General features: G+C 32.3%; 1 protein-coding gene and 1 non-coding gene across 2 annotated transcripts; one reads left to right on the top strand and one right to left on the bottom strand.

The window, feature by feature from the left end:
• Window positions 1-858: 858 nt before the first annotated feature.
• On the bottom strand, window positions 859-965 carry LOC121227294 (small nucleolar RNA R71). Its single transcript, XR_005924921.1, has one exon. It is a non-coding gene; the product is annotated as a small nucleolar RNA R71 (small nucleolar RNA).
• Window positions 966-9,570: 8,605 nt separating this feature from the next.
• LOC107938485 (DNA replication licensing factor MCM6) lies at window positions 9,571-15,006 on the top strand. Its single transcript, XM_041099424.1, is given in 18 exon segments — window positions 9,571-9,741; window positions 9,830-9,982; window positions 10,054-10,185; window positions 10,321-10,483; window positions 10,571-10,803; window positions 10,879-11,053; window positions 11,145-11,219; window positions 11,580-11,809; window positions 11,885-11,999; window positions 12,682-12,756; window positions 12,838-12,978; window positions 13,131-13,334; window positions 13,418-13,579; window positions 13,651-13,706; window positions 13,811-13,926; window positions 14,018-14,137; window positions 14,299-14,429; window positions 14,525-15,006. Coding segments are annotated over 18 exon segments (2,490 nt in total). The 5' UTR covers window positions 9,571-9,664; the 3' UTR covers window positions 14,657-15,006.
• Window positions 15,007-15,057: the final 51 nt, after the last annotated feature.

The raw sequence follows: 15,057 nt of genomic DNA, 5'->3' as shown, positions 1-15,057 counted from the left end.
TCTTGATTTGTTTTTTGTCGCGTTCTTTAGTTAATTAATTTAGTTAATTTTAGTCTTAATCAATCACTTTAATTTGTCGGTTAAATAATAGAAAGACATTAATTTTTAGTACTTTTAGTCCTCGTGGGAATGATATTTTAGTTGGTTTACGATTGCATCAAGTTTTTTGCAACGTTGCAAGGGGCTAAAATATGAGAAAATTTTATTTCCATTAATTTAGCCTTTTTTTATTTTTAATTTAATTTAATTTTTAAATTCTAATTTTTTTTGTTTGTTTGATTCTAATAGGTTCTTTTGGTTTATGACTAGAGAAAACCCATCAGAATTGTTAATTGTTTATAGTGAAGTTGAAAAGACTGTTCGCAAAAATCATAAAAAGGTTAGGAAGCATGACAAAATCAACAGAATATAGTAGACAATTAAAAGGAAAAAGATATTACTGGGGAGATAGGTGATAATCAAAATCAACAGTTTCCTGCAACTCCTACCCCTCGTACTACGCATAATTAAGCTAAGCCAACTCTGATTGGAGCTAAATCGAGTATTCTGGGACAGACTATTGTTGCAAACAATTTTGAGCTGAAGCTGAACACAATTCAGATGGTACAACAGTATGTTCAGTTTGATGGTTTGTAAAATGAAGATCCAAATACTTATTTGGCTAACTTTCTAGATATTTGCGACACATTTAAGATCAATGGCACTACTGATGACGTCATACACTTATGGTTGTTCTCAATCTCTTTGAGGAGTAAGGCAAAATAGTGGTTGAACTTATTGCCAGGAGGTTCTATCACAAATTGGGATCAGATGACCGAAAAGTTTCTATTGAAGTACTTCCCACCAACTAAAATAACTAAGTTGAGGAATGATATCTCTTATTTTGCTCAAATTGATTGAGAGGCATTATATAATGCATGGGAGAGATTTAATGATCTTTTGAGAAAGGGATCTCATCATGGATTACCTTTGTGGTTGCAAGTTCAAACCTTCTACAACAATTTGAATCCCTCGACTAGGTAATTAATTGATGTAGTAGCTAGTGGAGCACTAAATATTAAAACACTCGAGGCAACTCAAGAATTTATTGAGAAATTAGCACTGAATAACTATCAGTGGCAAGTCGTAATAAAACCAATGAAAACAACCGAAATTTTTAACATGGATGCAGTTTCTATGTTAGCAAATCAGGTTGAAGCTATTGGTAAGGAAATTAATGGTTTCAATGTTTCTAAGCAAGTGAATCCGATGATGTAGTGTGATGCAAATGGAGTAGGGATGATTAATTCAGAATATTCACCCTTTAAGTCTAGCATAAAGCACAGGCAAGTCAACTTTATGGGTAATAATTTTAGATATCAAAATAACCCCTATAACAATAGTTATAATGCAGGTTGGAGGAACTATCCAAATTTCTCTCAGGATGATCAAGATAATCAAAAGTCACAATCCACTTCAGGTTTTTAGCAACCTTATTTGCAAAAGAAGAATTTGAGCTTTAATAAGATGTTGGTTGAATTTATTTCGGTGTCAGAAAATCGATTCCAAAACACTGAGATGGTTTTGAAAAATTACCAAGCATCTGTTCAAGGGCTTGAAAATCAAATTAGATAGCTTGCCAAACTTGTTTCAGAAAGATCACAAGATAGTTTGCCTACCAATGCTGAAACTAACCCAAATGAGCAAATCCATGCAATAACTATTTGAAACGTGGAAGGGTTAGTCGAGCCTAAAAAGAAGTTGAAGCCAGAAACTGTTGTGAAAAGTGATGAGGTTGAGGAAAGTAATAAAGAGCATAAGTCGGTAATTAAAGACTATAAATCACAAGTTCCACATCTAATAACATTGAAAAGAGACCAAAAAAAAAAGAACAATATGGTAAATTTCTTCAACTCTTAAAAAATTGCACATTAACTTACTATTTGTTAAAGCCCTTTCGTGATGCCAAAATATGTAAAATTTTTAAAGGAGTTGTTAACAAATAAAAAGAAGTTAGACAACTTGTCAACTATGGAACTCAATGCAGTTTGCTCAGCCATTCTCCAAAACAAACTACCCAACAAACTTGAAGATCCAGGGAGTTTTACTATTCTCTGTCTTATTGGTAGTTTAAATGTTAACATTTCTTTGGCTAATTTTGGGTCTAGTATAAATGGCATGCCTTATAAAATGTTCAAACAACTTGGTCTTGGGGAACCTAAACCTACTAGGATGATTATTCAATTATCGGATAGCTCAATTAAATATCCTAGGGGTATTATTATGGATGTACTTGTAAAAGTCGTTAAATTTATATTCCTTGCTAATTTTGATGTATTGGACATAAATGAGAATATTGAGGCACTTATGATATTAGGTCGACCCTTTTTAGCCACTCTATTATTGATGTGGGTACTGGTGAACTTGTGCTTCGTGTAGGTGATGAAAAGATTACTCTTCAAGCACATGATTTTGTAAGAGCCCCTAGTGAGCAAGATGATACTAATTGTTCTATTAATTTTAGCAATCATGTGGCTTAACGTTCTTTATAATAAATCCCTCAAAACGTGCTGGAGTTATATTTTATTCAAAGTGATAGAGCACGTGGGACAAGTGAAGAGCGAATGGTGCAACTCGACGAACTAGATGAATAGCGACCGAAGGTAAGCAGTCATCGTCTCAAATTTTATTGTGATGGTAATAATGATAATGATAGAGTGGAGCTTCGACTCTAAGATCCGCCTTAACCATTTACGCAAAAAGGGAAAAGTTGAGCTTAGACTTTAAATAAGCGCTTCTCTAGAGGTAACCAGAGTGTTTTTATTTTTTTAGTTTACTTTTATGATCTATAAAATAATTCAATTAAATTCAAAAAAAATAACTGAACACACGGTTTGAGGTGTTCCATACGGCTTGGACACACGGACATGTCCTACACCGTGTGGATACTTGAGCTAACTTTTTAATTTTAATTCGAGACACACAACATCAGTGAGTTAGACGACCCGAAAACATGGCAGTGTAGGACACACGGCCTTGCACACGAGCATGAAAGAAGCGAAGGATCATCACACACGGCTTGGCACACGGTCGTGTGTGATACAGGGCTTGGAGACACGGGAATGTCCTAGGCCGTGTTGATACTGGGAGTATTTTTATTTTCTTTTCGAAGCATCACATAAGAAAAGTTATTCATGAATATTATGCATACAGTGGAAAAGTGACGTAGCTTAGAATACGCCTTAAGTGTCTATTATTAGTAAACTTTTTTATTGTAATGATCTTTATGATGTTTGATATAATAAGTTATTTTAAAAGTTTTCCTTACTTTTAGATGTCAAGTTTTTTCAGTTATAATGTTAAATAAATATTTAAAGAAACACAAATTTCTAAACTATTTTGGTAAAATGTTAAGTTTTATGTGTAGTAACACCCAAGACTCAAATCCGATGAATAGGATCAAGAAGAAGGCATTACAAATATCACATGTACTTTTCATGCCAATTCATGTCATATTAGGTAACAATATCAAATTCATACTCAATCAAGGGATGTTACATTCACATATTTATATATCAAAGGCATTACCTTAATCAATGTTTCTTGCTTGATTCATATAATAAATTGCCATTTGAATTATCAAGTTCAGTTCATCCCATTTCAATTTCTTATTTCCATATGAATTAATTTGCCCGATAATCCTTTGCAAATGGACTTAGATTCATAGGTATCTACATTAGACCAATTGCTCATCCGAGCTAAATATATACATGTCAGGTTACCTGTCCGGGCTAAACATTTATAGCGACACATCAAGTTACTTGTCTGAGCTAAACCCGTGTCACATATATTTGAGAATCCGCAACAAATGTTAGACCTCAATAACATCTGTAATCAATCTCGTATAAGTGCGCACAAGACCCTATTGGCATGTCAATCATATCCTAACCTTTGCTATGTTCACATGGGCATCTTTTGCACATACAAACATCATTTTTCAATTTATTCCGATTCTAGCTTGATCGTACAAATTCATAACCAAATACACATACGCACGAGCGCACACACACATACATACAATTTAAATACATAACAACCTAAGTAAATAATTACCATATAAACTTACCTGATCAAAACACCAAACAAGATGATTATTTAGGGATTATTCAACAAATTTAGCTTTTCCTCAATTACCTCCAATCTGATCCAATTCATGATCTATACAATTATGCCATTCAATCCATAAATACTAAAAATTTATACATTATGTCATGACATAAATGAACCTATATAATCTCATTTTTTCAATTCCCCTAAAATTTAATATTTTATTCAATTTAGTCCATGAATTCGAAATAACCATATCTTTCAATTTTGAACCTCGGTTTGATAACCGACTTCAATTACATTCATTAGGGACCCTCTATTTCCTATTTATATCAAAATTTCACAACAATTTCACATGTTATTCACTTTAGTCCCTATATACAAAGCTAACAATTAAACTTTACAATCTAATCCCTTTTTATATTCTAAGCTTCAAATCTATCATTTTAACACCAAATCCTTTAAGAAATCAACAATGGGAACTTTCAAAATTTTAAAAATTTTATAAATTGGTACATAGGCTAATTAAATCAAGCTCTCGCGACCTCAAAAACATAAAAATTATAAGAAAATGACTTAATTGAACTTACAAATTAAGGGTCAAATGATTCAACTTTTCCCTTAGGTTTTCTTCTTCAAGCCAAGGAAAGAAGAAGAAGATGAAAATAATGGCTTTTATGCTTTCCCACTAACTTAGTATATATAGTCTAATTATGATTTAATTAAGCTAGGTTAATCAACAAAATTATGGTTTATTTAACATTAAACTAATCTTAATTAACATTAGTAGACTTCATCAACATCATCCACTAACTAATACTTAAAAATGGTTTAATTACCATTTTGGACCTTTGGCTAATTACTATTTATGTCATTAAGTCTTTGGCCAATTAAAAACCTATAGCGATTAGACTTTTATAATTTAGTCTCTTTGTTTAAATTATATGTTGATTCTACAAAATTATTGGACAATACTTTAATATACTTCTATACAAATTTCATAAATTTTCATATTTAATGTTTTACAAAATCCAATTTACGAAAATGAGATTCTAGAATCGTTTTTTCCGACTCCACTAAAAATTGGACTATTATAAAGCAAGCTTGAGGATACAAAACCCAAAAAGAAGCACATATAGTTGATCAACAAAAGAGGCATATAACGTTTCTTTGAGACCCCTTTTGGTCTTGTTCAACATTATCGTGGTTGTTGCTAGTGTTGATGTTCATGGCTACCTAACACTTATTGATTTGACAAGTATAGGATTATGATACAATACTAAAATATGTATCAATGGATGTTGTTGATGTTGCTGCTTATTGGTGTATATTTTTAGAGCTGATTGGGTTTTGAAATTAATGCCTGGGTTTTTGAATAGCTGGGTAGTGCACGCTGTGGTGCTTTTAGTGATCGGACCTCTATATTATAGAGGAGTTCAAACCTAGGGCTCGAGGACGAATCGTTGTCTTTTTATTTTTAAGGATGTGACCGAATACAATATGGAAATGCTTTCTTTTTCCTCTCCTTTTCTCTCTCAAAGAAAATGTCCCTTTAAGAAAATGTAGCTTCGTCATTTATTAATCTCTTACTCCTTAGAGTTCAACCCTCACTTCTTAAGTAGGTTTTTTTTTCCTTGATAAATTTTAAATCTATCTACAATATGGACTCAACTTTCTGTATCTAAAAATAAGAAAAAATAAGTATATGTGTGTATATTAAAAAATATATGGAGAACCAATATTCATGAATTGATCCATACACCTAGATATGCATTTTACATGTGCTTTTCCTAATATATACCGGCAGATCTCTTGGTTGTGATATATGCTATAATTAATAACTTTGGCTAAAAGTATATATGTACAAAATAAGTACTATGATTCTTTTCAACATCTTTTTGGGATGGGGGCATGTGGTTGATAATCAATTGAGAAGGAAAGGAAAGACCTCCCATATTCCGATATATTATTAAGTAGTTATATTGTAAAAAAATTAGCTTGAAGGGGAAAAAATCTAAAAGAAAATAAGTAAACAACGAAATCCACTATTGCTAATATAGATTCCAGTTAATACATATCAGGTGTATAGAAAGAAAAATGGGTCAAAAGAATAATTCTTTGTCGCCATTTTACTAGCTTGGAATCATAACACTTTACTCAAAGATATCTATCAATAAGTTATTGGTTAATGTGCTACAACCTTCCCAATAAAGATGAGCACATAAAATCAAATCAATAGCTTGGAACACTTTATTTTTATAGATAATTAAAAATATATATTTATTAAAAAAATGATCCTTACCCAACAAAAATTCTGAAAAATTACTCCTAATAATAATATAGGAATGGATTCATATTTACAAGAGAAAATAGAAATGTTGCAGTTGGTATTGGAAGAATAACTGACAAAAGATCGATGATAGTGGCCTTGCATGGGCGCCACAAACATAAAAATGAATTTGTTGGTGTCTAGGGTTTTCCCGGGACGAATTCGATCCATCTGTTGTGTCTGAGCTCTGAGCTAGTTGTGCTTCATGCCGTCCTTTTCTTTTCTTCGCCTATATATGTATACTTTATGATTTATGCATGCATATTGTATATATACATGTGTGTGTGTGTGCAGATGAAATGCTTTACCCTTCACTTCTTTTTTCGCATATATAATCTATATTATTAATAAAATATTTTAATCCTTTTATTTTAACAAATAAAGAAATTTGAGTCCACACAAATTAAATTAGTAAAATCTTAAATTTACCTCTTAACCAAATATTCATTTTAATATTTTATACGTTTTTATTTTAATATGCATAATTTATTATCTCTTTCAGTCGTATATCTATCTATACTATTAATAAAATCTTCGAGTTGGTGTCACGAGTCAAAAATGCATATGGTAGTAGGATTTGAACATATGCTAATTAAATTAATAAAACCTTAAATTTACCATTCAACCAAAATTTTATTTTAATAATTTTTATATATTTTATATTTAACATATATAATTTATTATTGAACACAAATATGTGTTCTAAATATACCGTTTTCACATACATATGTGTGCGATAAGATTTCTATTACTATATATAAAATCAGCTTAGTGACAATTCAATGTATTAAAACTTAATAAACACAATTTAGGTATTTTGGAAAAGAAATAAATTTTAAAATGTGTTATTGCATTTAAATTACTTGAGATTTGGATGCTACTTAATGTTGAAATATAATTTTTATAAATTTTAAATTGTATTATTATATTTTAATTATTTATTATTAAATTCTACTTAATAAATTTATTTATGTTTAATTATTATTTTTTAACAATTATATTTTTATTTTATGTTTTCAACTCCGTCAAGATTTAAGGTTTTTAATGAAACTATTAAAATTTTGTGTATTTAATTAATATTAATTTAATTTATTTATTGCATTTTAAAGGTTATATTATGAGATATTTTTAATTGCGTCTTTTAAGATTTTTAGATGTTATAATTTTATATCTTAAAATTTAGTTATATTTTAATAAGGACATTTTATAAGTTTTTTAATTGTGAGTTATATATTTTGGAGGTTACAATTTGTATCACGGTCCCTATAAATAATCACTCTTTTATTTGTTAGATGCATGATAAGTTATTTTTATGATTATTTTCATTTGTTTTTCCTTCTCATCATTTAAGTATATATTTTGTTAATTGTTTTTAATTTAATTGGTATCAATATTTTAATAATATTTGATCAAATTTTTATTTTATTTTAAATTTGATTAACAATTTATTCTTTGACTAAGCATAAGAAGCTTTTATTCTCTTCATTTTAATTAATATAGTTTTAATAAGGCCATAAGTTTTTTTTAATCGTGGGTTAAATTTTTTAGGGGTTATAATTTGTATTAGAGGTTGCAATATTATGGTATTTATAAATAGGGATAAATATTAAAATTATACATTAACTTTGGTACAATTTGTAATGTTATATATCAACTTTAATTGGGTGCATTTGTACACATCAATCTTTTATTTACTCCATTACTCATGTGGTAAAATTTTTTATTAATTCATATGAAAATTGCTGTGTTAAAAAATTTTAAATTCTTTCCACTTAGATTTAAAGAAAAAAAAATCTTAGGAAAAATGGCTTCTTATTTGTCCCAATCAATCTATTTTTTAATATAGGTGAAAATAATTTAAATTTATTTGCTTGTTTTCTAATCTAATAAAACCTTAAGTTAGTAATTTACATATGACTTAACTGAAAAATGTGCCACGTAAATAACGAGTTAGTGAAATGTAAAAATTGAACCAAAATTAAAGTTTGATATATATAAATACACCAAATTAAAATTAATATATACCATTACAAATTCCATACTTATCCCTTATAAATAACCACTTTTTTATTTGTTGGATACATGATAAGTTATTTTCATGATTATTTAATTTGTTTTGTTTTCTCATTATTTAGGCACATATTATATAGTAACTATTTTTAAATTTTATTGGTATTAATGTAACAACATTGGCAATTTAATGTATGCAATGTAGTAAATGTTTTATAAATTTTGATTTATATTTTATAACTACTTATTTCCTTATTGTAAATTATTTACTCAATTTTTTATTACTATATTTCAGAAAATCTCTAAATTTATTAAATTCAATTTTCCTTTTTCATACTATTTATTTATTTATTATTTTACAGTGTATTTTTTTATGAAATGAAAGTATTAATTATTATATTTTAGTGTCATGTTTAAAAGTTGACAAAATGGTTGCTTATGTTGTGATTATTAATATATATATTGTTTATTATAATGATACATGTATTAACCTGCCTCCTTTTTACACTAAATACTTTAATACATATGAAATTTAATTGTTGGAATTTAGTTTTTAATATGATCTTTTGATTTTCAAGCTATATATCATCAAACTTTAATTTGAATGTACATCTTTTTATTTTGATTGTTTACAAATATATGTTGATTTTTTGAAAATAACTTTTACTTACTCTCTCAACATTTTCATTCCTATTTTTATTTTGATCATTTCATAAAAATATAATTTGTTTATATGTACTTAGAATTAATAAAAGAAGACGATTACATAAATGTAACGTGAAATTTTCACTCTTGATTGTGTTTTTGAAAAAAAAAAGATTTAATAATTTTGTTGCTATTAAAATAAAATTATAACTGTAAACAAAAGATTCATGAAAACGATTAGGAAAAAAATGGTAGACATTAGTGTAAAATACATAAAAACATTCATAACTTGCATTTAAAAGTTGGTGAATAGTTTTGATTTTGGATTTCTACTAGGCTTTCAGGCCAGGATAACAAAATAAACCCCGAAAGGGGTATGGGCTAATTGAGAGGCCCAGTCCAGAGAGGTGAGGAAGAAAGATTAGGCCGCTTAGGCGGGAAAATGCATGGCCCCCACAGTAATTTCCCGCCATGGGAGGGGACTTAAGCTGTTGTTCTTCTAACGGTACAGGATGAAGGCAGCCCCCAGTCACTAGTGGAAGGGTTTTGTTTTGTGTTCCTTGAATAGAAGAGAAGTGAAGAGAAGAGAAGAGAATGGAGACGTTCAGCGGATGCTTTGTAGACGACAAGGCAATTAGAGTGGAGAACATATTCCTGGACTTCCTCAAGAGGTTTGAGTTTGGTTGCAGATACAGTTTTTAATCTTCTTTTCCGATCTGAATCTCATTTCTTTCTTTCCAAAAAAAAAAAAAAAACCAGCTTCAGGTTGGACCCGCGAATGGGGGAGTCGTATTACGAGTCGGAGATACAGGCGATGGAAGCGAACGGGTCTAGCACCATGTACATCGACTTCTCGCACGTCATGCTCTACAATGACGTTCTCCAGAAGGCCATCGCTGATGAGTACTTGAGGTAAGCTGCCCAATTATGATATTTTAGTATTTTAGATTTAATATTGACCGCTATTGCTATTCCTACTACAGATTCGAGCCATACTTGAAGAATGCCTGCAAGAGGTTCGTGATGGAGCAGAATCCCACGGTTATCGCGGAGGCGGATGATAACCCTAACAAGGACATCAATGTTGCCTTCTTTAACATTCCTTTCACCAAGCGGTATGCCTTTTCATTTCATCATCATCTCTCTCTACTACTACTACTAGCATTAATTAGTCTAGATTTATTGTTACAAACAAACCAAGTAATACAGCAATCAATTTATATGCTCCTTTTGCTAATGCATCTCCTCAGCCTGAGAGAATTAACCACTGCCGAAATTGGAAAGCTAGTATCAGTCACTGGAGTAGTCACTCGTACAAGCGAAGTCAGACCTGAGCTTCTCCAAGGATCTTTTAAGTGCTTGGAATGCGGAAGCGTTGTCAAGAATGTCGAACAGCAATTCAAGTACACTGAGGTCTGCCGCCTTTCTTAAATATCTTGTCTCTCTTCTTTTGTTGGAATTAACTCGTATTTTCATTGTTTCCCTACATTGCCGATGCAGCCAACAACATGCGTCAGTGCAACATGTTTAAATAGAACAAAATGGGCATTGCTTCGACAAGAGAGCAAGTTTGCAGATTGGCAGAGGGTAAGAGTGCAGGAGACCTCTAAAGAGATTCCTGCTGGCTCCTTGCCTAGATCATTGGACGTTATTCTTCGCCATGAGATTGTTGAACTGGCTAGAGCGGGGGATGCGTAAGATTATTTGCTTTTTATGCATCCAACACTCACTCTGTTCCCTTTTGCCCCATTGCTTCCCTCTCTTTGTTTTCCCTCTTTTCTTTAACTTATATTTTTACGTGGTTGTAGTGTTGTGATACCGGACATATTGGCCCTGGCCTCCCCTGGTGAAAGAGCTGAATGCCGTCGAGAAGCTTCTCAGCGTAAGTCTTCAACTGCTGGACAAGAAGGTGTGAGAGGTCTTCGCTCATTGGGAGTCAGAGACCTATCCTATCGTTTAGCCTTCATTGCTAATTCAGTTCAGGTCTGTCTTTTATTGGCCCATTGCTGCATTTCGCTTAAAAGGCTTATTGCAGCATGCTTTGATTGATTTCTGAGAAAGATTTATTCTTCAGGTTGCTGATGGTAGAAAGGATATTGACATTAGAAATAGAAAAAAGGCTGGTGATGAAGATGACCAACAGTTCACAGTTAGTTCTTGATGCACCTTACTTTTGTTATTATCCTCTACCTTGCTGTCATGTTCCATTGTCCATTTTACAAGCCGAAATTGTTCATGTTATGCCATGTCTACATCTTAGGATGTTCTTCATAGTGTTTTTGCTTTATCTTCCTTTCTGAGCTTGCCTACTAGGTAATTGATCTACTGAAAGGTATTGTTGCCTTTCATGTTTAAATTGATGATCTCATGACTATCGCACATTGCGATTTACATATATGACTCTCCAATTGCCCTAGATCTTTGCTTAATTACTAAACTAGGTTTTATGCCACAAATGAACTAAATCACCTGATGGTTTTTTATTCCATTTATTTTATCTAACTTGTAGCCGGAGGAGCTTAAAGAAATCCAAAGAATGAGAGATACCCCTGATTTTTTCAATAAGCTTGTTGATAGCATTGCACCTACTGTTTTTGGTCATCAAGATATCAAGAGAGCAATCTTGCTTATGCTTTTGGGTGGTGTCCATAAGCATACTCATGAAGGCATTAATCTGAGAGGAGACATAAATGTTTGTATAGTTGGAGATCCCAGCTGTGCAAAGTCCCAGTTTCTCAAGTACGTGTTTTATTATACAGAGCTTGTGGGTTATAACTTCTAGAACTCAAATAATGGATGTCTTTATTCTTGTAGATACACATCAGGTATTGTTCCCAGATCTGTCTATACATCTGGCAAATCCTCTTCTGCTGCTGGATTGACAGCAACTGTGGCCAAAGAACCAGAAACTGGTGAATTCTGTATCGAGGTAAAATTCGTATTTACTTAATCTTATTGGTGTTATGCCCTGTATTTGGTTCTGTTAATCATGAAAACTAGCGAGTTGTGCTCTATTAACATTGACAGCTAAATGGAATGTCTTTGATATGATTCTTAAATACATGAAAAAGATTTGTTATTATTATTATTCTTGAAAGGATCAACCTGGTTGGAAATACTCTAAGGTGCATGACTTGAAATCTGGCAAAAAGATTTGATATGGAAATTGTATAAATTGTACAATAGAGCTCATAAAAGTACTGCTTCTGTGATTACTGTCAGATCCATGATTTTATTTGGATCTTCCTTGGTAGTAAATTTGAAATACCTATGTTTTATGATGTATCTTATACTTTATCACACATGAATATTGCTGAGTTATTTCCAATTTTTCAATATGCTTGCATCCTGTTCATATTTTATATGATGACTAAATTTAAATTTCCAAATTCATTCTCCTGCTTGCATATGATTTCAAGTTTTTGCATCCTTCCTCTATGATTATTTAAGGAAAAACTACATTAGAGATCTGAAATGTATACTTAGAGAAAATATGCTTGTACACTTCTGTACCCAGTTGTCAACTCATCAATTTTGCCGAAAGAAAAAGAGACTAATCAAATCCTTGCTTTTATGTGTCTCTGAAAAATTACATCTGATCTTATTTCCAGGCAGGTGCTCTAATGCTGGCTGACAATGGTATATGTTGCATTGATGAATTCGACAAGATGGATGTCAGGGATCAGGTAAGGTTCATATTGTCTTACCATAGAACAGTTTCGGACATTCAGAAGTATCTGCTGTCTGATATGTAATTCTGTGTGAAGGTTGCAATTCATGAAGCCATGGAACAACAGACCATAAGCATTACTAAAGCCGGGATACAAGCAACACTGAATGCTCGGACGTCAATACTAGCTGCAGCTAATCCTACTGGAGGGCGCTATGATAAGTCTAAACCGCTCAAGGTTAGGACATTCTCATACTGCATAGAAAGCAATCAAGTCTGATTTGGATTGGCATTTGCATTGTTTCCCCCAGTTTTTCAGTATTTGATGCTAATTGTAAGTTTGGTATATTTGCTTGTAAACTGATGCTCTGATACATTTCTCCTCTTCAGTATAATGTTGCTCTCCCTCCGGCTATTCTTTCTAGGTTTGACCTGGTGTACGTCATGATTGATGACCCAGATGATCAAACTGATTACCATATTGCTCACCATATTGTGAGAGTTCACCAGAAGCGTGAAGATGCACTTCAACCTGCTTTCACGACTGCAGAACTGAAACGATATATTACATATGCAAAAACTTTAAAACCAAAGGTTTCTGCACAACCCTTTCACTGCATTGGATATGGTTATATTTCATTACATTTGTATAGCTAAATGGTGCTAGTATAATGCAGCTAACCTCTGAAGCAAGAAAACTCTTGGTGGAGTCTTATGTTGCACTCAGACGAGGTGATACGACTCCTGGCAGCAGAGTTGCATACCGGATGACAGTTAGGCAGTTGGAGGCATTAATCAGGTTGTCTGAGGCCATTGCTCGAAGTTATTTGGAAACTCAGGTGCTTTATCTACCATAGAACATATTATTCATTATTATGCACCTTGAAGTTAGAAAATATTTCTTTTGCAGGTGCAACCACGGCATGTTCGTGTAGCGGTGAGATTATTGAAAACATCTATAATCAGGCAAGTCTAATAACATGGCCATTGTAGAATCATGAATGCCCTTGTTCCATCCTTTCTTTCTCCTGTTTTTGTTTATCGTGGCAATTTTTTTCTTAACTGTGCAGCGTGGAGTCCACTGAGATTGATTTGTCTGAATTTCAAGAAGGAAATAATGATGGTTCTGATGATAGAAACAATAATTCTGGACAAGCTGATGTTCACCCAGCTTCTGAAAGTGAAGGTAGAATTATATCAGCTGTTTTACTTGTATCACTTTCTTTTGATATATACTTGGCTTGAGGATTTATGATGAACCGATCTTTCTGAAAAAGGAGTAGGTACTGCCAATCAACAAAAGGAAGAATACAGGGTAAAGGAAGACTATTTTCATAGGGTTACTCAGGCCCTTGTCATGCGCCTTAGACAGCATGAAGAAGCTGTAAGGCAAGAAGGTAAACCTGTCATGTCTTCACAATCAGTTTTATGGATTTCTTACTGAAACACGGGAATGAATATTTGTGTTTAAACTTTTGTATCAACTTAGCCTAAATTTGCTTCTGAAAGTGCAAGATCAAGACGGTCTATAAGAATGAGTCAATTTTATGTTCTGCAGAAACTGGCTTGGCCGGAATGAGTCAGGGCGATTTAATCCAGTGGTATGTGAATCAGCAGAATGAAAAAAACAACTACAGCTCTACTGCAGAGGTAGAAATAGAAATTAAACGAATCAGATCACTTATTGAGGTAAGCTACTGTTGGTTTTTTTTTTTTAAATATTTTGTATTTGAACAAAATGTGGTTATTTTTATGTATTTTCTAATAATTTGGGGTGACTACAGAGATTGATTCGAAGGGAAGGCCACTTGATTGTGATAGATGATGGTAGGCAAGAAGGTGGTGACGGTGCAGCGGCACGATCAGCTAGAGATACCAGGATTTTAGCTGTAGCTCCGAATTATGCCATGGATTAAAGCGACTGAAATCCCATTAAAAGAATGGGCCAATCCAATGTGAAAATGATGAATTATTACCTCTGCTTGCATGCTTGGAAGATTGGAGTGGCAAAAAAAAAAAAAAAGGTGAAGTGAAAGTAATGGAGGGCTTTCTTTTGCTTCTTCTGGTAGTACTAGTAGTAGCAGTAACCAACATTTTCTTTTGGGCCAGTATATGTTGTGTTACGTAGTAATGTGATGATGTATCGATGTTTAAGACTTCGCATCAGTTGTAACCAAGTAAAAAAGTACACTATATTGGTGTCTAAGAAGTGTCTTTCTGGCTTGATTTGATTTAAGTTAATAATATATTACATTAGATTTCTTTATTTGAATTCAATTCAAGTTATTTTTTAATAGACTGATCAATAGGTTACAAT

Source organism: Gossypium hirsutum, chromosome A03 (assembly GCF_007990345.1).
Source record: "Gossypium hirsutum isolate 1008001.06 chromosome A03, Gossypium_hirsutum_v2.1, whole genome shotgun sequence".
In the NCBI taxonomy this organism is placed as follows: Eukaryota; Viridiplantae; Streptophyta; class Magnoliopsida; order Malvales; family Malvaceae; genus Gossypium; species Gossypium hirsutum.
This window is presented reverse-complemented; position numbering and strand designations above follow the sequence as displayed.